Consider the following 25,689-nt stretch of genomic DNA (forward strand, 5'->3'; position numbering starts at 1 on the left):
CATGGAAGCAGTACCAGGAGAGGGATAGTGAACAGATAGGCGAAACAGGCCTCACCAAGCCGCTTACAATATTGCTGCAGTTGATGCTTCCAATAATGTTGATCATCTGGCATGGTGGAAAGATCAAGATAACACCGTCGATTGGCAGAAGGCTGTGAAGATTGTGCTCACCCTCATCTGCAGCTCCTGAATGAGTATTCTTCTCCTCGAGTCGGCAATGTCATACCGCCAGAAATGTACATTGGAAGGTCGCATCGAAGTTAAGCTAATCCTGCAGTACAATCATGGGAAACTGAGTCGGGAGTTGTGAGCTTACAAGTGAGGTCTATACTCTATACTGCACAACGAGAAGCAGAACACAATGTGAATAGTCTTGATTTTGTTTACCCCACCACATGTGCATTCAGGGTCTATCAAGAGAATATTGAAACCCAAAAGGAATCATGCGGCTCGCAAGTAATTATATATTTGCCAGACTGTCATATTATGCTGCAGCCGGTTTTGAAATTTATGACGTTCTTCCCCATCCTTTTTACCCACAATTGTCACTTTGTAAGTAAAATAAACGAGCATTAGCTGCCGATGCCTAGGCAACAGAACATCATTTTCTACAGAGTGAAAATCAGTGTGAAAATAGGAAAGAGCTAAAGGAGAGATAGAGGGGGAACTAACCAGTTACCTGTTACTTCACAGCATGCTAGCACATGCCACCTGACCTACAACCACTTGTAGCATGAAAATAATTCTAAAGCCAAGAGCTAGAGAGCAACCGACCGAAACAACCAAGCTTGGAAGTACTACAATGTAGTAACACGAAGTAATGGATGATGCACGCTTCGGCGGCCACCACACTGGCACACAGGGAACAGTTTGCTGGATCAACGCGACGCCGTACGAGGTGATTCGTCATTATTTAACACGAAAGTAAAAAAGCCTTCCGTAGGGTTCGAGGTGTGAATCTTTCCATTTCATCCTCTAAAAATGTAATACTGATGTCCTTGGATTGCAATGTTGGGATTCTCATTCACATAATCCTTGGTGTTGGGAAGCAGGTGGCAGTTGAAAAATGGCAATTTTTCCGCATATTATTTGTTGTGGTCATTTCTTAACATCGTGGTAAAATAGGCCTTAGCAGCACAATTTCAAGTCAGTTTTCAATAGAAGGAGACCCTACGTCTTCAGGATGGTCCAGCAAGACTGGATCAAGATCATGTTCATCCAAATACAAGCCATTCAAGCTTACATAGCAATAGGTGTATCACCCTGATTTCATGTGTAATTGTGATCAACCGATCTGTTAGCAAATTCAGTGTTGCCAATGTTTGGCCAGTACTAGGGCCAACACACCGACATTCCTCCTTCCCAGGCGTCGTTTCCAATATGTAGCTATCATATGCTTCCTATTCAGCTAAATATGTTGTCACTCGAGGTTGAAACCAGCGGCTATGACTCTCTTATACTCTATTTTACCGTAAACATCGCGCACATGCAGACTGAAAGCTCTTGCAATGTCACTTCCTGAAGGAATATCAGTCTCAATTTTGGAGGCGAACTTGACAGAACATTGGCAATGGCAATGGCAAAAAGAAATTTGACGTGACTTTTTGCAGGTGCTTGCAATGAGATATTTTACCGATTTGTTAAGAAATGACTCAATGTTAAAAAATTACGAATCACCTCGTAGTCTACTCTACGCAGTAAACTCTACGCGCCGCCGTCAACTGGTCAACGCCGTCAACAAAACAGCTAGCAAGGTAGGCCTTTCCGGATTATGTGTTTGCATATTTTTGCATTTTGGGGGTCAAAATGCATTTTGTCCATTTTGACCCACTTGCACTTTGGACTAGTTTGGGCCAGGGAGTCGTAAAATACCGGTATTTTACGACTCCCTGCAAGCGATAGGTACTTCACGATCACCATGAATGATCACCATGGTGCCAAATGTCACGCGACTAGCTGTCGCCATTTTGTTACCATGGCAACGGTGGCATTTTTTGTGCTTTTTGGGTAAATTTTTGCATTTTCTTTAGAATTTTTTTGATTTATAGGGGTTTTTCAAAAAACTTTCCATTTCCATTTTAGACCAAGAAAAAACGCATAATCCGGAAAAGCCTATAGCAAGGCTGAGCCGCTGACTTGCTAGCTGTTTTGTTGACGGCGTTGACCAGTTGACGGCGGCGCGTAGAGTTTACTGCGTAGAGTAGACTACGAGGTGATTCGTAATTTTTTAACATTGAGTCATTTCTTAACAAATCGGTAAAATATCTCATTGCAAGCACCTGCAAAAAGTCACGTCAAATTTCTTTTTGCCATTGCCATTGCCAATGTTCTGTCAAGTTCGCCTCCAAAATTGAGACTGATATTCCTTCAGGAAGTGACATTGCAAGAGCTTTCAGTCTGCATGTGCGCGATGTTTACGGTAAAATAGAGTATAAGAGAGTCATAGCCGCTGGTTTCAACCTCGAGTGACAACATATTTAGCTGAATAGGAAGCATATGATAGCTACATATTGGAAACGACGCCTGGGAAGGAGGAATGTCGGTGTGTTGGCCCTAGTACTGGCCAAACATTGGCAACACTGAATTTGCTAACAGATCGGTTGATCACAATTACACATGAAATCAGGGTGATACACCTATTGCTATGTAAGCTTGAATGGCTTGTATTTGGATGAACATGATCTTGATCCAGTCTTGCTGGACCATCCTGAAGACGTAGGGTCTCCTTCTATTGAAAACTGACTTGAAATTGTGCTGCTAAGGCCTATTTTACCACGATGTTAAGAAATGACCACAACAAATAATATGCGGAAAAATTGCCATTTTTCAACTGCCACCTGCTTCCCAACACCAAGGATTATGTGAATGAGAATCCCAACATTGCAATCCAAGGACATCAGTATTACATTTTTAGAGGATGAAATGGAAAGATTCACACCTCGAACCCTACGGAAGGCTTTTTTACTTTCGTGTTAAATAATGACGAATCACCTCGTACGGCGTCGCGTTGATCCAGCAAACTGTTCCCTGTGTGCCAGTGTGGTGGCCGCCGAAGCGTGCATCATCCATTACTTCGTGTTACTACATTGTAGTACTTCCAAGCTTGGTTGTTTCGGTCGGTTGCTCTCTAGCTCTTGGCTTTAGAATTATTTTCATGCTACAAGTGGTTGTAGGTCAGGTGGCATGTGCTAGCATGCTGTGAAGTAACAGGTAACTGGTTAGTTCCCCCTCTATCTCTCCTTTAGCTCTTTCCTATTTTCACACTGATTTTCACTCTGTAGAAAATGATGTTCTGTTGCCTAGGCATCGGCAGCTAATGCTCGTTTATTTTACTTACAAAGTGACAATTGTGGGTAAAAAGGATGGGGAAGAACGTCATAAATTTCAAAACCGGCTGCAGCATAATATGACAGTCTGGCAAATATATAATTACTTGCGAGCCGCATGATTCCTTTTGGGTTTCAATATTCTCTTGATAGACCCTGAATGCACATGTGGTGGGGTAAACAAAATCAAGACTATTCACATTGTGTTCTGCTTCTCGTTGTGCAGTATAGAGTATAGACCTCACTTGTAAGCTCACAACTCCCGACTCAGTTTCCCATGATTGTACTGCAGGATTAGCTTAACTTCGATGCGACCTTCCAATGTACATTTCTGGCGGTATGACATTGCCGACTCGAGGAGAAGAATACTCATTCAGGAGCTGCAGATGAGGGTGAGCACAATCTTCACAGCCTTCTGCCAATCGACGGTGTTATCTTGATCTTTCCACCATGCCAGATGATCAACATTATTGGAAGCATCAACTGCAGCAATATTGTAAGCGGCTTGGTGAGGCCTGTTTCGCCTATCTGTTCACTATCCCTCTCCTGGTACTGCTTCCATGAGATGGATCGAGTGGATTGGTGGATCTTAGCTTTCACCTTCTGCTACTTGCTGCGGCAATGTCGCTCCGTAGCATTATAGTGCAGTGGCTTTTTTGGCATCACTATAAGGTCACTGGTGACACACTTCACAAAACAACTTTCCATGAGTAGAGATGATCAAAAACTCTTGAGGGAACTCCGTAACTAGCGGCAGGGCTGATATGCACAACCTTCATAGATTGTCCTTGACTCACTCTTGTCCTGGTTTGCGTTGGCTTTCAGGTCCGCGCAAATGATCTTGAATCCGATATTCAAGCTCCTTTCGATTTTGGCAAATTTTCTGGTTCAGTTTCATCCGACTATTCTGACTCTGACACATGTTCAACCGTTCCATATTATGACTTATCGCCATCAGAACTACCTCCGCCATCATCCATACCTGGCCGCTCCCGCTAAATCACGGACACAAACTAAAGTGGAAGTAAGATCGACTACAATGTAAGGTGACTAATAATCATCCCTTTCTCTCGAAATGAGGAACATAGCCATATAGGCGGTGAAGCTTACAGCCTTCACTTGGAGTGAAACCTACTTGCAGAAGGTAGTGTAGTAACTACGGAAGCGGCAGCTGACTAACCGAACCATGTGGCTTGCAAAATGTAGCATTTTGACCGGCCAACAAGTTGTACGCACTGGCGGATTATGCCGGCAGAAAAATTGGCAGAATTCGGTACTTTTTCTGGTACGTTTCATGCATGTTTGGTATGTGGATAAAGAAATGGAGCAGAATTCGAGGAATTGTCCGCCATAAGGTTTGTATGGTTCTGCCAATTTCACTGCTTTTCGAGCAGAATCTGCCACCTTTTCGAGCAGAATCTGCCACCTTTTCGAGCAGAATCCGCCGGTCCCTAGAACAACACTTCATTGTTGCGAGATTTTAAATGGATAAGCATGCCATGTTGAACTATGGGTACATATAATAGAGTGTAGCAGCGCTGGATTGCTACATTGTAGCTGGGAATAGATGGGGACAATGATTCAGATGACGCTAGCTGGAGACACCACGCCTCGCGTGTGACCAGTTTTCGCTCGTCTGGTAGTTCAGTAAGGCCCCGTCCGTAAATATCGATGTTTTTTTAGAGACGATATTGGTGCTTCTCTCCCGTGACCCCCCCCCCCCCCCTCCCCCCAGAAGACGCACATGTACATCTAGATCATGGAATCCTCAATCTGCGGACAGAACTGTTTCGTCCTTTGTGGACTCGTCAGCGCAGCACAGAGGAAATGAGCATAGATCATGGAATCAATATTTTTGGATGCTCATTTTTTTCTCCTTTTTTTGTCAATAATATGAACCCAAGATGGCAAGTTTGCAGTATTTATTATGGTCTAATTGAGAAGGAGAGCATTATGACTTTTTTGGTCGCCCTCGAGAACACTTGGGGCCAACAGCCTTCTTGTGCTGCATGAGAAGGTCTCCTGCAGCCATCGTTCGGCCGATTTCCACAATCAATAGCTCATTCTTTTGCTCTTGAAATTCGCCATGGGCGTACAGCTTCCAATTTTTGATTTTGTTCTTGTGTCGCGAGTTTTAGCTCCGCGAACGGAAGCTGGTTTCACATTTCTTGTATAGCCATTTAGACGTCCGCGTGCAGGGATCGGCGAAACTTCAGATATTTACATCGATATTTTTCTGATGCTCGAAAAGACGCACATGGCTCAGACGCACCAATATCGTCTCTAAAAAAACATCGATATTTACGGACGGCATCAAAAGCACCCATATTGCCAGTTTGCTGCAGATATGCCACTTTAAAGGGGAAGTATACCCTAAAATCAAATTTTCACCAGTTGTAGTCTTCTGGGTGCTGAGTCGAATGGTCTTGGTCCGAGGAAGCTGCGACGCTCTCTTCCTACTTGAATCCCAATCGAACTCGCGCACTTCCACCGAAACTGGGTGACTGCGCCCCACGAGATGGGGATTTGTATGCAAAATGTCACTAAAAGCGCCATTTCGTTCTTATAAAAGCACGGATGACCGCGATTGACCCATATGTTGTAGTCTTTTGGACGCTGAGTCGACTGGTTTTGGTCCGAAAAGGCTGCGATGCAGCGTTCCTCCTTTATTCCCAATCGAACATGGTTGAACAAGCGGTCACGTGCTCCTGGGTGCCCAAATCACCTGGTCACCGCGCCAGCAGGCGACAACTTTCACACCAAGGTTCAACTCGAGTTCAACTCGAGTGACAGGACTGCACCCAAAAAAGGTCAAACAGGCTAGTAAGTTGTACCCTGCAGGCTAGGCCTTTCCGGATTATGTGTTTGCATATTTTTGCATTTTGGGGGTCAAAATGCATTTTGTCCATTTTGACCCACTTGCACTTTGGACTAGTTTGGGCCAGGGAGTCGTAAAATACCGGTATTTTACGACTCCCTGCAAGCGATAGGTACTTCACGATCACCATGAATGATCACCATGGTGCCAAATGTCACGCGACTAGCTGTCGCCATTTTGTTACCATGGCAACGGTGGCATTTTTTGTGCTTTTTGGGTAAATTTTTGCATTTTCTTTAGAATTTTTTTGATTTATAGGGGTTTTTCAAAAAACTTTCCATTTCCATTTTAGACCAAGAAAAAACGCATAATCCGGAAAAGCCTACTAGGAAGGCCGTGCATGACGTACACGTACACGCATGTGCACATGATTATGATGTATAATGCATATCGCATGCGCGATATGCACGACACACACGCACACGTACACGTGCCGTGGTGGTGCTATGCTGATGGGGCTGTTAAGTGTGACGTCACGGCCCCTTCGATACGCATAGCAACGGAGAGCACTGGGGACAAACAAAAGTCGCGTCCTCTGGATGGAACCAGTTGTGAAGGGCAACAGCATCTAAATGACTGGAGAGAGAGCAGTTTTTCTTTGCTTTTTCGTCAAGCGATTGTTGTCGCTCTTTACTCCTTGTTCTTTCCTCTACAAATCTCCTGTAGTCGTCGAGGGCCTTCATAATGGCTGTGAAATTGGCTGCCCACTGTAAAACTCCGTGTTTGAGAGTGCTTTGAAGATTCTTCGCCTCCTGATGGATCAAAGTACGAGCGCTCCCTGTGGATTCGATTATGTAGGTGAGTTGTTCAAGAAATCAGTGTTTTCTTTCTGTCTCTGCCCTCACGCTGGCACAATATCAGCCTCTATATCCATGACAGCCCGCACCTCTCGTAGACTGCATGGCTTAGCTGTATTCTCGCCCTCCGTGGTGATTGAAGACCCATGGAAGAAGTTGTTCAGAATGATGTCCTGAGAATATAAAATAAAATAATTCCAGGGAATTGTTACAGAGTGTATTTTGGAAGGATGGAGAGAGAGAGAGAGAGAGAGAGAGAGCACTGTTTGAAGTGTTTTGTCTCACTGTAATTACTCCAGATTATTGAATGGTGTATGATCTACTCGATATTTTCCGCAATGGGTTTTCCTGATTTGCGGGATCTCTTCTTTTGCTGTTTGCGTGTTTACAGGAAGTGACTGTCTGGTGTATCTGCACCAGATCCTGGGGAAATGAAGTCAGATGCAGAGGCAGGGTCGTCCAGTGATGCAACACTGCCGTTCTATGTGCAACGTCACCACTAATTCCCCCGGCGAAAACACAAACACGTGAAGAGACTACAGTATTGACCGTTTTGGTAATGAATCGTGACTGCTCGGACAGTCGATAATCGAAACACAGAGCACCAGCATGATGTTTTCATATTGGGAACCACACACCAGCTCAATTCTCAAGCCCAAAAATTGATTAATACAAAACACAGAGCGACGCAACAAGAGATCATCCGGCAACCAAACCAACCTGGGTGTGATGCACTGAATAGTCCTGAAATACGCAGGCCACACAAAGCAGTGCAAGCACAGACTGTTACAAGGTACATGCATTGCAGAACAAAGTGTAACCAAAGATACACAGGGTTATAGCTGTACACTCGTGCATGTGCTCGCTCAGCCCAAGAACACGCAGGATGATAGAAATAATCCGGGGGAAACACGCTAATGTCATGACCGGGGAGTGGGCCAGACATACTTTCAGGATTCTACAATTCCAGGTTCTTTACGGAAATATACCAGGAGTCCAGATACCCATTCCTCACCCTCACCACACAAGAAGACCAAAGCTTCACTCTAGGACCAAGCTCAAACAACAGAAGCAACAAGAACAACAACAACCAGCGATCGATGCAAAGCATCGAGCTATATACTACAAGACCTAGTAGCGTGCACGGCGCGGAGCGAGTAGCCAGCAAAGCAAGAATAGTGATAGGTTTCACAACACTATTGATCGACAAGACACATCGCCGCCACGGCAAACACTTCATAAAGACACATGTATAAGCAGACGGAATACAATACAGATAATGACATTGTAGCAACACACGGACACGACACTAGCACCGAAGTAAGCATCAAGACGTAAATAGTGCAGCTCTGAAAATGTAAAACTACATTGACATGTACATTGGTGTGCCGAGTAGTATCATCCTTGATCACCCATCCAACCAAGACGTTATCAGGTCCCAGACGCCGAGATCCCACGCCGAATGTGAAGTGCATCTAGCCTTGAACCTGTTGCACAAGGCACACACATATGACAAAAAATGACATCCACTCCGATTATTTCCAGAGGCCAATCATAACAGAACACAGAAATGAAACCACGGGCTCAACAAAGTAAACGCAAAGGAAATTAGTTAAAATAATCCATGAAGTGCTATTTTAATTCCAGCGCTGACTGCAGTGTGGCGTCATGGCCCGATACCCGCTGAGCATAGACACAAACTCCATTTGACAGGGGCACGACATACTATTTTGGAATAAAGTCACAGGGTCGTAGCACCCGCTACGACTGGTACGACCATGGCCGCACCACTTTTCGAAAAGTGTGGTCCGTCTGGAACGTGCAAAACCGTAATAAAAAATCAGGATCCATCGGTATTTGCATATGCGCATCAGACCTTTTTCTAGACTCGTACTCATAGATCTGTTATGCATCTGCAGTCGTACTGAGTACTGTACTCGACTGCACACTGCGCCAGAAGTGTGCCAGAAGTTCCCAGAACGCAGGATTTTGTGTCTTTTACAAAATTTTCCCAGGGGGGGGGGGGGGCGGACCCCCTCCAACACGGCCTTCCGCCGCACCGACCTTCGGTCGTACCACTTCCAAAACCCCTCCTACGCCCGAGTCATAAAGTACAGCACTCCAATGACATGACGGACACCTCGTGCAAATGCGTGGTCTGTTCATCCGGCCAACTCGGCCACGCATGAGAGTGTGTATATGTACGCGCGCACGCAAGCGCGCACGTGCACACAGTGCCACACACACCATGTAGTCGGTGCGTATGGCGTACCTGTTGCGGAGATAATGAAGATGGAATCATTATCATGATGTTACATGTACATGTACAGTGTATGTTTGAGTACTCTCGAGTGTAAAGTAAATTTTATTTTATTACACATTTCTTCGACACAACTTACTCCACATCTTCGCATTTCTCATAATCCATCCATCTACACTCCGTCTCAGTTGAGGAAAATTCTCCCAGGTATACACTCGTCACCACAGCCATGTGATGACATTGGGATGGGCCCCAAGCACGACTGCACTCTCCAGTTACAATATAATTTATTTGTCCAGATTATCTGTGAAGACAAAATGCAATGCATAGCGGCAATCGATGGATGAAGAGAGAGTTTGTAAATACACATATCTTTCCACTTGTTCAGGAGCTTACCTTTTGGAGTTCACATCGTTTACACGATCTCTTATGCTGTCTTGCACATTGGCTTTGTTGACCATGGATACGCCATCCCAGAAGACATTCTACAGGAGCTACTAATGCAGAGCGTTTTTCACGCTCGATCTCGGCGATCTACCTCGTCACGCCAATAAAATCCTCCGTGACACTGGCTACAGTCACAAGAGACGTCTCAATAAGGTAATGAGCACGACAACGCCGTCGAGATCAAGGACAAAGAGAAAACAAAACACTCACTGAAAACAGCAAAGAAGAAACGAAGAAATGTACACGATTCCTATATGTTGCCACTGACAACTGGTTCGGTGGAGACGACGCTACTTTTGTTTGTCCCCAGTGGGATCGTTGCTATGCGTATCGAAGGAACTGTGACGTCATCACTTAACAGCCCCATTATGTAGCTACAAAAAAATTTGTAGCTACAACGCGCGATACGATCTCTAGCTCTACGATACACACGTACACGTACCGGGTATACCATGCATGGTCTACGATCGATTAGTCGATCGAGTTCAAAAATTCTAATTTTTGTGCGACCTACATGACAATTTGTAGCACAATACAAGCAGGTCTTAGCTGCATAACATGATTGTAGTATTACCCTGAGAGAGTTGATATCTCTCCTCGATTTGGATCATCTTTATGTAAGGTTTGCAGTCCCTGAAGCTATAATTATAACAGTTGTCTCTCCAGACCCTATATCGTGCTTTTTAGAGTGGCGGTACACGTGCACGACTACGAGTACCCCAAGCTCATCATCATTGGTGCGCAGCTAACCACCTATATACAGTGGCGACAAGTGCTAGTGCCAGTGGTGAACCCCAAGAAGTGCTGAATTAATTTCTGGCGTCAAGTGCCTGGTAGGTTCCATATGCACTAATCGTATTAATGCCAGCGCCATGAACAAGCTGCACTACAGTCAGTGCACTGCAAAGCTGCCCTATGCACCTTCAACTAATTACTTCAAGGATGTGCATGACTGTATAATGTGTATAATTATGTACCAATACTTTGGGTTTCTTACCATTCCAGTAAATGTTAATGACATCTGCAGTTTGATTTTCCCATATTGCATAAAATTCGAAAATCTGTGTCAAAAGGCACAACCTTCAGTATTAATTGTTGGACCTCTGATGGCCACTGGGCCACCACCCGAAATAATCCCTGCAATGCTTGCGGTGACGAGAGGTGGGCGCATAGCCCAGTATGGTAACTTCGCCATGTCTCACCCCCAAGACAAAGTCAATACAGTAGTACTAGTAGTCATACTGGCCAAAAATATAAAAATATATTTAAAAAAGGTTGATGGCTCTGAACTAATCATTTTTATAGATTGTAGGGGTGGGGGGGGGGGAGAACATGTCATGTTAAGTGTGACCTTAAGGTTCTCACACCAAAGAAACTCTGTTGCACTCTGCCATACGACTTTCCTTTCTCTGGCCGTAAAATCAAGGTGGGTGCTCTCGTGAGACGGGGCGCTCTTGTTGTACGTCACGGTACTACTTTTTGGAGTTATGACTTCGAAGTATCACTTTCAAGTACTTCAACAGTGTTCAAACTTAAATGCATGAAGTGTGATCCAAAGAAATCTTTTATGCCCCACGTGTGTGCTGTATTCTGGGATATACCTTCCAGTTTTCAATATGCTGTAGTGCGTTGAAGGCGTGCACCTTGACAGATCACTTTAAATGGTACATGTAGCTGATAAATAGCATATTGACTGGTGCTAAGTGACAGGCAAACTCACTCCACCTCATAGTACCATTGCCTAAAGGGTGCTACGCTGTGTATCCGCCGCCGTCGTACATTTACGATTTATGTCATCCTTCGTATCCTCGGGGCAGGATCACTCTCTCCCGCTGGACGTGGGCAAGGTTGGCGACCTAGCATGTGTATGTGCATCGTATTAAAGGTTTGGACGGTGTAAACAATGTGCTGGACACCGGCAATGGCCTCTCCGGCTTTCATGCTGTCTGTGTGTGGTGTGTTATCAGGTAACCACTAAGAAAATCACGGTTCGCATGGGACGCGGCTGGAGGCCGCGTTTTCCGCATCCATAGTAACGCCACCACCCTCTATGGGTCAAGGCGCAGATACAGCTCCTAAAGCGGTGGGAGGTGAGTAGATGATCAGACCCACCACAAAGTGGTCAAAGACCGAAAATCACATTTGCTGCATCCAACCGAAATAACCACTAGCTGTATAGATATACTCGGATACTGAGCCAGTAATAAAATGTAAAAAAGAGAAGAAACACATGAGAACGAGTTATGCAGCAACTATCCACGGGTCGCTGAATGTCTCAGTAGCCTGTCAGTTTTGTGCCCTATTATCCCACTTTCTGACCGTTCATCATCTTGTATAGATATTTTATTATTTTGTGTAGTGCACTTTTTCGAGATACATTTCACTGGTGTTCCTGAAATGTGGACACCCATCGGTCGCCAGGCTCCCGGATAGGAGAGATCCAACTGCTGTATTCCCCTTCCTGTTCTTATTCTGTCACTGTGTAGAGAATCGACAAGTTGCGTGGGTTAGCGCCAGACTCTGTGACCATGAGCGAAAGGAAGATTTTTGCTGGTAAGTTAACTTCATTTTTCATTTATTTCGAATTATGGAAGTGCAATCTCTGTCGGTTTCCCAATTTCATCTAGGTTTTGGGAAACTCTTGTGCTTTTTTGGGAGCACTGTGCGTGGGTTGTGCGCAAGCAACCGACACATGTTGTACATTCATTTCACTCATTCATCCAGACTTTATTTGAAGGATTCTCCAAAAGTAAATGGATGCTTATCAGGGGAGTTTCCTGGAATGGTGTAAAAGGGAAGTGAACATGTGTGGGTTTTTTTTTTTTAATTCACAGGGGTTGGCACCCTTCACTCTGATGTATGCTCTTTATTCTTCTGCTGCCTGTCCAGAGTGCTCGGATTGCGATGGCACATTCAAAGGATGTACTTGCAAGGTACTACTTCGTAGTATTTGAGTTTTGAAAAAATCTTTGTTAATTTGAAGGAGGCTACCAGGAGATAGCATGTACATACTTGTCCTTTGCATAGTTCCATGCATTCCTGTACGATTGTTGTGAACCGTAATGACGATTGCACAGCACTTGATAACAGTTGAGTATTGCTTTCCTGCTGTGCTGTGCGTGGATTGGTAATTTTTACAGAAATGCTCAAAATGCACAACTCTGTTCAAATGCTACCTGGGTACCAGCATACCCAAGACAAGGTGAGTGCACTGCTCATACCTGTCTAGTTATTTCCAGTAGTGTTGCATTATCCTATACGGGTACTTTGTACCTTGACTGCTATTGGACTTCATAGGGCATATGCTCTATTCTATTTCCGGACAGCTAGCTGTTTCGATCTTGTTAGATCTTTCTCAGCGGAGTTCAAACTCATCGGGCATGTGCTCTATTTAAAAAATATATTTGCACGTACATGTGCTGTGTGTGTGTGTATGTGTGTGTGTGTGTGTGTGTGTGCGTGTGTGTGTGTGTGTGTGTGTGTGTGTGTGTGTGCGTGTGTGTTGATTTGGTTCTGGCAGGTCTCACTGTCGGTACTGTGGTGCAGCTATCTGTCCCTCATGTTTGCTTAGTGGAATTCAGCCGATCAAGGTGAGAGAGAGAGAGAGAGAAAGAGAAAGAGAGAGAGAGAGAGAGAGAGAGAGAGAGAGAGAGAGAGAGAGAGAGAGAGAGAGAGAGGGCGCTGCCTGCTACATACATGTATGTTGAAAACCAGTGTTGTGTGCATGTGTGTGTGTGTGTGTGTGTGTGTGTGTGTGTGTGTGTGTGTGTGTGTGCGTGCGTGCGTGCGTGTGTGTAGTTGCTATGTCTAACATAGCTGTTCGCTATCATCGCTTCCGCGATGGGCATGTCTGAGGTGTGTGTGTGTGTGTGTGTGTGTGTGTGTGTGTGCGTGCACGTGTGTGTGTGTTTACTGTTTATGTTCTCTATTACTGCAGTCTTGTAATCCCTGTCATGTGGCACATGTCAGGAAAGTTCAGAAGGGACAAGATGCCCTGATTTCACTCTCCGTGGAGAGCTCAGGCTTGCCAAGTAAGATAGCTAAGAGTACTGCTTGACAGCTTTGGAATGATGAACGTTTGAGGAACTCTGTGGATTTATTTGCTTGGCCACACTGTTGAGCAACATAATCATGCAATCATGCTTTTCCAGAGAGGAGGCAGGATTTGTTGATGTAGTTCGAGCAGTTTCGTGCTCCCTGCACGGGTCCAGCCTGTTTGGCCTTTGTTCATTTCCGTCCTGGCAATGACAGTAATAGTGACTTCGGCGATGTTTTCCGCAGTTTGATGAATGTTGAGATATCCAGGGGGGGGGGGGGGGGGGGGGGGGGGGGGATGCTTGTCTGTACTCAGTATTTTTTGAAACAGTTTTCATTGTGGTCTACCCTGTCCTCTTTTGTAGTTGCTGAAGATAATTCCACTGTAGCAGCGGAGGAGAATGCACCTGTATCGCCGACGATGAGCTTCAAAGAGATGTCTGTGGACGAACAGCATATCTGGCTTACGGAAGCCGTAAGGAAAGGTGTGTGAGATTGTCGTTGAAGAATGCTGTGACTTTGCGTGGCCAGCAATTCATTTATCTCCCGGGTGTATGGGTTGAACATGTACTTTGAAGTATTGGTACAGTCAGACCTCGCTTATCCGGTCCTCGTTTATCCGGATCCCTCGCCATCCGGAAGAAAATTGTTGGTCACCGATTTACAGCAATGCTATGCACACACACAGTGTGTGTGTTCGATTATCCGGTTCCCTCGCCTATCCGGATATTTTTGTGGAAAACGGATGTGTGCGGTTAAGCGAGGTCTGACTGTACTCATTTTGCTGCACATAAGTATGTGGGATTTTCCCTTTGTTGCTGTGTGCACCGCCAATAGAATTTGGATTGAGTGTCTTTTCAATGACAGCGACCCTGATTCAGGCCTGGCCTAGCAGTGTTATGTGCCCATGCATAGTTACAAGTTTTGAAAGAAACTGACCGTCATTTAATTCTACTGCAGAGCAATGGAAAGTTTGTACTCGGCTTTTGTTTTTGAAAACTACTGGGCTCTCATGCGATATGTGATTTTCTCTTACTTTAACATTTCTTTTTTCTTTTCTTGTACAGGAAATCATTCACTGATCTCGATGTTGCTGGATAGTGGTGCAAGCGTGGATCTAACAGGTAAATAGAGACGCTCGCCTGTCATGCTCTGCAGTATGCCGATCTGTCTGCATTCACTGGTATGATTGATTGTGACAGAGCGGCACACTATTGGCTGAGGGTACTCTCTGCCGAGTGGTCTCTTCTACTTTGATGAATGCGTGCCGTTGTTTCTTTACGTCTTTACGCGGGCTCGGGTGTTGCGTTTGTTCATTCTGCCGCAGACACATCTGGCAACCCGATCCTGTTCAATGCATTGCGTCATGGGCACCTTGCCTGTGTGGCATTGATGATGGTGAGTAGTGCTGCTGGTTGAAAAACAATGAGTAAAAAAAAAACTTGAACTGGAAGCAGCACAGCAGCTACAGTAGACAAACCCTGCTATCAGTCTCCTGTCTTGAGAATTGCGACTGCCTATCCTTGTATGTTACAGGTCGTATCCAGTGTTTGTCTGTGACTTACTCTGCTTTCCCTTTTGTCTTTGTCATTGTGTTGAATGACGTATGCGTACATGACTGAGGCGTGTCACCTCGCCCTTACTGCTATATTTCTGCACCTGACACTACACATTTTGTTTGTAGATGTAGGTGTGCCGGTGCCCCATTGTCTTCTGTGGCCAGGTTCTGCTAGCGCGTAGCATTATTTTTTTTCATTTGTCTACATGTATGTTGTCACTGTTCAGGAGAGAGGAGTAGATATACATTGCTGTAACGTGGTAAGTACTAAGTACGTTGTGTCCGTTGTGTACTCGTGTCAACATGATTGTGCACCTACTCGTATGTGCTACTGCTTGCCTGCTGTCACAGTAAACTATCGACGAATTTACTGCAGACCAGGAGAGTGCCCCTTGCTCTAAATATTTTATTATGCACACATGCAGTGATGCCAAGTGAAGTTCAACATCAAAGCATTATGAACAGTGACAGCTGTGCAATGAATGCAGCTCTGCTTTATTCATGAAGTCAAACAATTTACTTTCCACCTCTGTAGTTCATTACCTGTAGCTGGCTTTGGCTCTTAGGTGCAGGATTAGTTTGTAGTGTTGCTATGTGTTGCCCATACTGTCTGGAAAGCAGTCCCTTCTTGATATACGTGCACCAGTCCTGGTGTATGGCGATCAGGATGAGAGCGTGCCCGAGTGTACTTTGTGTAGCGGTTGGGCAAATGGTTGTGTTCGGTGCACTGTCCTTGTGTGTACAGTTCCGATGCATGGCATGGCTTTTGTGTGATGTGCTTAACTAACTACTTTGAATGTCTGTTGCCTGTACTGCCTGTACATATACGCTCTGTTCTGTAGGATGGAAACACAGCGCTTCATATTGTCGGGCGGTGAGTTGGCAGTAACGTTTGCATATGCCTGGTTTTTAAATGGTGCCTCTATCCTAGGGAACTCGCCGTTGACTTTATGTGCGCCGCTGCTTCAAAGTATGCACCAATGTGTACTGGGCATTGTGACATCTGAAACTCAATTTGAGGCTTACATTTCTCTGTGTTCTTCATACATCACATTAGATATGGCAACACTGCGCAACACGTGGAGTGCTGTGATATGCTTGTACAGGTGAGAAAAGTACTGTGCTCGTTTTTGCTGCTTGTCAACCTTGCAGATTGATACACATACAGCCTTGCATGAGTATTGGCAGCATGCAGGTAGTAATATGTACCTGGACTAGCACTGACTATGTGCACAACATGCTGTGGTATACTTGTGCTAGTGTATGCACTAGGAGTAGGTAAATTCCCTGCACAGGCTGTTGAACTTCTCTCCCTTTCCATCAATGGTGTTGTCTATTTCTCTTTTCTGATTTCTGGAGACAGCCAATGCTTACACCGTGTTGTTCTAATTGTCCCTCCTGCACACTGCTGACAGATGGGTGCTGATGTCTTCACACGCAATAGCAAGCACAAGACGGCGCTGGATTTAGCAGTGCGGCACGACGCTCATCCAGACATTGTGAGAGCATTGCGCCAATGCCAGTGTACGTACTCAACAAGAACATCACACACACAGTCACAGTCAGTGTTGACTGCCTTGTGGTGATAGGGTAGCACTTTCAGCATAGACTGCTTGTGGTTGTGAGTGCATGCATGCATGCACAATGTGACATGCACACACACACACGCACGCACACACACGCACACACACACACACACACACACATGACACAACATCACACACGGTACACACACACACACACACACACACACACACACACACACACACATGACACAATATCACACACGGTACACACACACCTCAGACCTCAGACTTGCCCATTGCGGAAGCGATGATAGCGAACAGCTATGTTAGACATAGCAACTTGTGCTGGGATTACACCATTCAACAGCTTGCAAGGCTGATGAATTGACCGCCACTATTTTTAGCCTGGTATCCACCACACAGCTGATTAAAGTGACTTTTTCTGCCCAGGGAATCCCTGTTTTTCATTTTTCCATTTTTTCTTTTTTCACACACACACACACACACACACACACACACACACACACACACACACGCGCGCGCTCACACTGTGAAGTTCATGCTGTTATCAGCATGGCTGGAGAATCACACGGCGACATCTAGCTCGCAGCCTCGGGAAGCCTGCCTCCTGATGTTTCACTACCCAGCCTGTGCTACCTTTCTGGTTTAGGCCTGCCAGAGTTGTGGGTGTGATGTGTGCATGATACTTCGGAGAGGGGTGAGAATATTTGCCTCACTTAGCGCCGTTTTTAATGCTGTTTGATAGTGTGCCATGCCACATTCTCCAGTCCTGCTGAGTACGGTATCTGCTACTCACTTGCAATGCAGTCACTACTAACTTTCTACTGTAGACCCTTGTTGTAATTATTGGCATCCTTTCTGCTTGGCTTCGTGTTGGCAGGAAGCAAGATGTTGCATTCCCTTTGTGAGCAGTCGGTTTTGCTTGTTTTGTGTGTTTCCAGAGCATTCATATGTACTGAAGGCTCTTTTAAAAGCTCTGGCGTGCTGAGCTATGCCATACTAGTACTGTGTGTCAATGGCATGTGTGCTTGTGCTGTTTGTTTTGCTTCTGTTCTGTCACTGTGTGCTGCCTGTGTGCTGGCTGTTCAGTGAGTCAATCTCTTGTACAGCTGCAAGAGACACTGCATCTACCTCCTGGTAAGTAAACATGTAGGGAGGGTGAGCAGGGTGGCTCAAAGCTGCTCTCTCTCTCTCTCTCTCTCTCTCTCTCTCTCTCTCTCTCTCTCTCTCTCTCTCTCTCTCTCTCTCTCTCTCTCTCTCTCTCACTCTCTCACTCTCTCACTCTCTCACTCACTCTCACTCCGACCCACTCACTCACTCTAGCTACCCATTGTTTCCACTGCCTGTAGTTGTTGCATTCTTTGGATATGATCGCTTGCAGATAAGATAGGCATTGGATATCATGTTTGCAGATGAAATAGAGACGTTGGATATCGTATTTCCTTTCTTTGATGTGATAGCAAGTGTCCATGATGTGTTGTCCTCATGTGCTCTTGTTTGCTCTTGCCCTGGTTAAAAATGACATACCGCATTTCCCCAAATAGATATCACACCTTTTTACACTAAACTTCTCGTTCAGAGAAGGGCATCATGCGACTAACTTATAATCAAATGTGATATCCTACTTACCAGTATGTAAATATATTGAAGCAAACCTGAAAGTAGGGGTGCAACTTATGGTCGAGTGTGACTTACAATCGGGAAAAATTGATGTGCTCTACTGGCTCCACTACTGTGTCTACTCCAGCTGCCAGTGTGAAGTATGGGGATCTGCATCGGTCGATAGCGTGTGTGGTGGACTACCTGACTCTACCAGAAGGTTAGCGAGGGTGTGTGCGTGTGTGTGTGTGCGCGCGTGTGTGCATGTGCGTGTGTGTGATGGGGTAGGTATCAGTGTGTACTATTCATGCATGTGTGTCCGGGCTTCTGTCCGTTGTCCATGTGCAGTAAGTGTAGTCTACCTGGCAACCACACCCTGACAGTAGCATGTTTTCCAGCTCTTCTTTAGATCCGCTGGTGTTCCGCTGGTGTTCTGTGAGCCAAGTTTGTACTGTCATGTTGATGTGCCTCTGGCCATGCATTGTATAGATGAACGAGGATTGGCTCCAGCAATGGCTGCTACTCAATCCCCGTCACCTGCTATTACTGAGACCGTCGTGCCTTCACCAACACGTACACCTGTTGACTCTCCACCATCTGGCAGGAAGCGAAATGGTGAAACAAAGGTTGGTTCATTATGTCAGATAGATTGTAGCCGAATCCGTGTGCCTGTGTTGAAGTCACTAGGTATCAATACATGGGCTGGTGGTGGTGGTGCTGCTGCTGCTGCCACTGCTGCACTTCTCCTTGCCGTTGCTGCTGCTGCTGCTGCTTCCACCGTTCCCACTACTGTTGACAGTGAGTGCGTTCGATTATGCACGCGAATCGATTCATGAATCGATTCGCGCTATTCACATCACCCCATGTGAATAGAGTGAATGGATTCCGAATCGATTCCAGGGCTCATGACATGAAAATCGAACGACTTGAATGCACTTGAATCGATTCAAGTGTGTAATCGAACGCACTCAGTGTGGGCACGGGAGTTTGACTTTACATTTGTCATGTTGATTAGTGCTGTGACTTCAACCTTGGACATGCATATCTCGTTCTTAGTGGTTTTCCTGCCTTCTCCCAATGAATCCGCTGAAGATAGCAATTATCAGATTTGAACACCACTGTACAACTCAAGGGTACATGTATTTATTAAATTATACCAACAGGGGAGATTCTACTAGTCAACATATTTCAGTAGTTTCTAGCTTCTGTGTGAATACTGTTTTCTTCTTCAGTACCATGTTCGTCTGAACCCTGTGTGAGTACGATCTCTGCATTTCTTATCTGGTTATCAGGGTCACACCAGACAGTCATCAGGCAATATCAGCTGTGAGTCAACTAAGCTCGGGATGATAATTATAATCTATTCTGATTTCTGAATGCTGCTGGTGTGTGTTTGTGTGTGTGTGTGTGTGTGTGTGTGTGTGTGTGTGTGTGTGTGTGTGTGTGTGTTTGTCTCTCTCTCTCTCTCTCTCTCTCTCTCTCTCTCTCTCTCTCTCTCTCTCTCTCTCTCTCTCTCTCTCTCTCTCTCTCTCTCTCTCTCTCTCTCTCTCTCTCTCTCTCTCTCTCTCTCTCTCTCTCTCTCTCTCTCTCTCTCTCTCTCTCTCTCTCTCTCTCTCTCTCTCTCTCTCTCTCTCTCTCTCTCTCTCTCTCTCTCTCTCTCTCTCTCTCTCTCTCTCTCTCTCTCTCTCTCTCTCTCTCTTCGTGGGTGTTCGTGTGTGGGTGTTGGACTTTCACTGCTTCTCGCTTGAGCTCTCATCCACCCTGTATCCCTTGCTGCTTGAGTGAAATGGAAGCACCTACTACTACAGTACTTAGTAGTACTAGTATTTCGAGTATAGGAGACAGGTCCCATACATTCGTGGCATATCGGGTCGTGTACATACATGTGCATAATTGTACTTCCATGTACTCATGTTGACAGGCATGGAGCATAGAATACTTCCGTGCAGGCAAAGAACATCTCGCTCAAGTGCATGCAGCGCATCCTGCACTGTCACTTGTCACTTCTGTTGACTGCATGCACTTGCTTCAGAGCGCACGTCAACCCTGTTGCAGTCGGCCCTGCCAGTCAAGATGGCACTTTTGGCTGGTTTTGGTCGCTGTGTGCAGGTCCAGTATGGCACCTGGCACACTAAAGGTCGGCCGCTGGTCGCGCAAGGCAGGTGGTCGCAGTATCCAGTGCAGTTTCTGTGTAAAACTGTCCGTGCATGGAAAAAGGTCGTTAAAAGCAGGTGGTCGCTAAAACCAGAGGTCGCTTACACCAGGCTTTACTGTACTGTGTGCCGTTCATCGTGTGCCCGGTGGCTTCATTCTCTAATTCTGTTCTGCCACCATCTTGGTTGGTCTTTGCACAGGTCCCTCGTCTCCTGCCATCAGTAGAGCACATTCTCCTGTCGGTGATCGGACTGCTGAAGTAAGTGGGAATGTATGATACAAACAATGAGCAATCATGCCTTTTGTGCATGCTGTACATTTCATCTATATGCCGGCCCTATGGCTGCAGTCAATCAGAGGTGTCGAGTGTGCTGCACCCTGAATCAGTAGGCACCGTCATTGCGAATCTTGACTCTTACCTGCTGGTCTGGGATGCTGTGAGAGGCGGTACCACGTATTCCAAGCACACGTTAGCATGATGAGAATTGTCATGTTAGTGGTGAAAACTGGCTCAGCTGACATGCTTTTTGAAATTGTTGGTTGCTCTTTGATGCTGCTGCTGCTGCACGGTCTGTGTGTCTCCGCTGCCTGTTACAGCTCGCTGCTCGTGTTCAGCAGTTGACAACAGAGAAGCTGAACGCTGAGCATCGCTGCCAGAGCCTGGTGGAGACGGTAGCGCGCAGTGCACAGCACACCGAGGAGCGTATCCGCACCGCCCAGCGTGAGATGGAGCAAATGCAGCAGACACACAAGGATGCTGTAATGCGGGTGAGAACTGGAAAAGAATTAAGTTTGAAAATAAATTCTTTGAGCTGGCTGCACTATGGTGTACGTGTGTATGTGTTGTTTGAGTGATGTTTGAGTGGTGTTTGTTTGGTGTTTGAGCGATGTATTTATGAAAATTCACTCCTCAACTCCGAAACGGTCTCTTTACTACCGTATTTCCGCGCATATAAAGCCATGGCGTTATATCCGAATATAAGGCCACCCTCACTTATAAAGCCATGGCGTTATAAGTGAACAAAATTCAATGTGGAGGAAGTTGCATCTGGCGTTAAAGGTGAGTTCAATTCTTTCAGTGAACGTACAGTAGCGGTGATTCTCTCTGCATGTACCCATCCCCACTGTCACATGCCATACCGCCACCGCACCTTCACACAAGTTTCCATGTCACCTTGAACACAATTCTTTTGAAGATGTATTTCGACTATTTTCATTTTCTGGAATCTGGACCTGATTTTTTTTACAGAACCCCAAAAACTCTTCTTGTACGGGCAAAATAAACACAATAGGTTCACATTTTGAAATTTTCAGGGAAATTGAAAGTACATGGATGCTCGACATGAACGTGCAACGGCACCGTACGAGTACTCGAAGTTCATACTCTGCCGATTTTTTGCATGTACGCGTCTCTCACTTTTAGCGCCATGGCGTTCAAACCGAGGCTATTTTCTCCAAAAATTTGGTCCAAAACAGCGATGTTTCACCTCTAACGCCATGGCGTTATATGCGTGGAAATACGATACGATTCAAATTTATATTACACCAAATGTGTGGACAATAAGAAAAGTTTGAGCAATGTGTCGGTGTTATTTGAGCCTCCACCTGTGTGTTCCTATGTCTTGCTCAGCTGGAAGCACTTAACACGAACAAGATAACCAAGCTGCGTGCGGACTGTGATACTGCTGTGTTTGAGGTACATAGGCAACCCCTGTTGCTGCTGCTGCTATAGGCTCTTGGGCTGTGCGTTAAGTAGAACCTACACTAGGCTACAGTCGAATGTGTGTTTCCTGTGTACATTACCATGGTCCATGGTTCAGTCAGCTTGCAACTACATAGTCCTCATAATTCCTTCTGTAGGATTGAGTGCATGACTTGTGTACAGTCAACAGTACATGTCCTGGGGTGAGACTCTTTGCTTGTAAACATAGTTCCCGTCATTCCCATACCCACAGTGTGACCGTCTGTGTTCATCTCTCAGTGTGCCTTCTCCTACACTCTACTACACTCTACTGCACTCTACTGCACTCTACTGCACTCTAGTGCATGCCGCACCTTGTTACAATGAGAGAGAGACCTAGATTGGTGGATTAAGCCGGTATTGTGGACACATCACACTAGCATTATGTATCCCTGAGAATGTTCTATAATGCTTGCATGTCTCTCTCTCTCTTTGGCTATCTGCATTCACCCTACTAGGCTGACCAGCGCTGTTTGGATGCCGAGCGCAGCTACCGTGATTTGAACGTTTTACAGCAAGGTTTGAAGCTCACCTGGATTCCGGACGAGGTATGTTTCAACCTTTGCCTTGTCCTCAGTCTCTTGTGTGAGTGTGTGTGTGTGTGTGTGTGTGTGTGTGTGTGTGTGTGGAGGGGGTGCATGCGCATGCACATGCGGTACATGTACTATGCTTTGTTACAAGTGATCCCAACTACAGGTTCCATCTTGCTGAGTCTTCATACTGCATGACTGCTACATTTTCATGATGTATACAACAGTATGTTGGGTGTGAAAGAAATAGGGGGATTTCTGTACTGCTTCGAGCTTCAGGATGTTCACATTGATTTCTTATGTGTGTGTGTGTGTGTGTCTGCATGCATGTGTGTGTGTGTGTGTGTGTGTGTGTGTGTGTGTGTGTGTGTGTGTGTGTGTGTTCGTGTGTGCATGTGTTTCGCAGTTTGTGACCCATTGCATGAACTCCAAATGCCGTGCTTCCTTTTCACAGGTAAGTAGTGTTGCATGGTGAACTGTGCAGTCATACGTAGCTAAACATTGGCGTCGGGCAACCTTTTGTAGTGTTGGCAGTGGCGGATGCATGATGCAAGCTTCAACTAAAATTATGTGTAAGTGTGTTTGAGCAGTATGATACTGTCATGGATAGTGTTCTGTGTGGGACCACTCTAAACTCTAAACAGAGCTGACGGGGGCTCAAGGAGGTGAGATGCAGATCTGTTGTCATGAACTCACTCACACTGTGCTCTCCTATGTTCTCTTTTCTGTTTTTACACTTCTACCACCGGGCTCATTGCTGTTGTTATGCTGCTCGGTATTGCTCGCTGACACTCACTGCTGGTTGGTGGCATGCACGACTAATAGCTGGTGAGACGACACCATTGCCGGTCGTGTGGAAGGATATACTGCAAACCATGTCTGGCCAATTGTGTAGCGTAAGTGCCAAAACGTTTCTGTGTGTACATGTGTGCAGTATCTTAGCCATGTGGCTAGAGTGTGGAGAATGTGGCTAGAGTGTGGAGCATGCAACTGTTTTAGGATGCACCTATTGCCCTACTTGCACTTCCATGGGCAAATTAGAGGATAGCGGTTTATGGTATGGCCTGTGCCTGCTCCATTGAAATTAACACCCAGGAAGGCCCAAATGCATACGCACGCACGCACACACGCACGCACGCACACACGCACGCACGCACGCACACACACACACACACACACACACTGAACAGCATCAACAGCAGGGCTTACAGTAAAACCGGGAATTTTCGGCGGTGTAATATTTTCGGTATTTCCCAAAATTAACAATTCGGTAGCGCGAACATTTCAGTGAACCAATTTTCCAGATTCAATACAGTAGAGTCGCACGCTGAAGAACGTGGAGCCCAAGAACATCCAGCCTGAAATTCTAAGAACGCCACAGCCTAAAGCTAAGAACGGCGGTGGTTTTCTGGCAGGTTGTGGGATACATATGATCCAGTACGGATTGTTTCTAAGAACGTGCTATAAGAACGCAGCCAGATTGCTTGAAAATAAGAACGTCCCAGGCTAGCCACTAAGAAACAACGTTCTTGGGCGCGCGGCTCTACTGTAATGCATTATGCACACTGTGTGGCATGGCATTGGTTGAATTTTAGGTCGCGTTTATTTTAGGTAAAAATTACCTGTCCCGAAAATATATTTCCGCCGAACTTTTCCGGTTTTACAGTATCCTGTCTTTCCTGTCCTTGATTGAATGCTATAATTATAATAATTATGTGTATGTAAAGAGAGAAGCTTTCACGTTTTCAAGAATTCTTTTGGTTCACTTTCATACTATCTGTTCAGTTGGATCATGATTGTGCTGTCCACCGTCGATGCACAGAATAGTTTGTGCTGGTTGAAATCTGCAAATGTGTAATGGCCGCGGCCCGCGGAAAGGGCAACATTTAATCTCTAGTGAAAAGTTCCCGCTTTTCAGCAACTGTTGTTTCACATTGTGTATTGTATGTCTGCACACGGCCTATCCTTGCTGTCCTTGCAGGCTACCGATGTTGGGCTACCAGGACGCTGTCAAGATCTGCTCAACGTGCTTTGCTTTAGTCGACGAAATGTTCAGCCCACCTTCAACATGACCCATTTCAAAAAAGTGCTGAGATGTGATTTGAGTTGCGTTGCCTGTTGGACATCTCACCGCCTACTAGCACCAGTCCACTACCACATGGGCATGCCTGTCCTGCATGAGATCAGGACTCTGCTAGAGTGTGATGAAAATAGTGCTGATCATAGTGTTGATCAGAGTGCTGATCATAGGTGCTGATCATAGGTGCTGATCATAGTGCTGATCATAGTGCTGATCATAGTGCTGATCATAGTGCTGGCATGATCATAGTGCTGGCATGATCATAGTGCTGATCACCAGCCAGATGATTATTTTATTTTATTTTTAAAGTTTTTTATTTGCTGCTCAGGCAGCTGGTCATCAACACTTTCCGCTTGGCATGACAGTATTTTGTAGAATTTTGAAACTTTGAAATTCTTTGAAATTCTTTTCCTTTTCTCATCATCGTTTAGTCTAATAAATTATCCTAGAAAAAGAGTACACAAGAATAAATTAATATGATATCAGATGGTGATGATAATGCTAAAATAATATCTCGTTACGCACACATGTGCATGGTGGACACATCATGTGCAGCACTCTAGATACGTTATACTGTCGCAATCCGTTCTAAATGCCTAATGGGTAATAAAAGAAAACCGTTTCCTAGGACACAACAGGTAAAGGCGGCGGGGGAAATACACACGATAGAACGATGTTTAGTTTCGCAAACGGACAAAAACCCGATGTGTAATTTATTATTTTAGTACACAAACCAC

At 45.5% G+C, this 25,689-nt stretch overlaps 1 protein-coding gene and 1 long non-coding RNA gene across 4 annotated transcripts; one reads left to right on the forward strand and one right to left on the reverse strand.

The window, feature by feature from the left end:
* Positions 1 to 8,041: 8,041 nt before the first annotated feature.
* LOC135831114 (uncharacterized) lies at positions 8,042 to 10,030 on the reverse strand. The gene is made up of 3 exons (XR_010556148.1): positions 9,658 to 10,030; positions 9,401 to 9,565; positions 8,042 to 8,488 (listed from the first exon to the last, which is right to left on the reverse strand). It is a non-coding gene; the product is annotated as an uncharacterized LOC135831114 (long non-coding RNA).
* Positions 10,031 to 10,205: 175 nt separating this feature from the next.
* Positions 10,206 to 25,434, forward strand: LOC135831101 (uncharacterized). Of its 3 annotated transcripts, XR_010556146.1 has the most exons (26): positions 10,206 to 10,541; positions 11,676 to 11,798; positions 12,195 to 12,261; positions 12,598 to 12,641; positions 12,849 to 12,910; positions 13,229 to 13,298; positions 13,646 to 13,739; positions 14,109 to 14,228; positions 14,811 to 14,867; positions 15,071 to 15,141; positions 15,529 to 15,561; positions 16,144 to 16,175; positions 16,359 to 16,407; positions 16,717 to 16,825; positions 17,938 to 17,985; positions 18,596 to 18,667; positions 18,937 to 19,073; positions 19,740 to 19,773; positions 20,802 to 20,860; positions 21,199 to 21,369; positions 22,232 to 22,297; positions 22,801 to 22,890; positions 23,279 to 23,326; positions 23,698 to 23,768; positions 24,854 to 25,135; positions 25,202 to 25,434. XR_010556146.1 is itself a non-coding variant. In XM_065343365.1 (25 exons), exons 3-25 carry the CDS (start codon positions 12,237 to 12,239, stop codon positions 24,942 to 24,944), a joined length of 1,653 nt encoding a protein of 550 aa, XP_065199437.1. In that variant the 5' UTR covers positions 10,206 to 10,541; positions 11,676 to 11,798; positions 12,195 to 12,236; the 3' UTR covers positions 24,945 to 25,434. The 3 variants fall into 3 exon arrangements, 2 of the variants coding, with proteins under 2 accessions (XP_065199437.1, XP_065199438.1); XM_065343365.1 differs by having other exon boundaries at positions 24,854 to 25,434; XM_065343366.1 differs by lacking the exon at positions 11,676 to 11,798 and having other exon boundaries at positions 24,854 to 25,434.
* Positions 25,435 to 25,689: the final 255 nt, after the last annotated feature.

The sequence above is a fragment of the Sycon ciliatum genome, chromosome 1, assembly GCF_964019385.1.
Source record: "Sycon ciliatum chromosome 1, ocSycCili1.1, whole genome shotgun sequence".
NCBI classification, from domain to species: domain Eukaryota; kingdom Metazoa; phylum Porifera; class Calcarea; order Leucosolenida; family Sycettidae; genus Sycon; species Sycon ciliatum.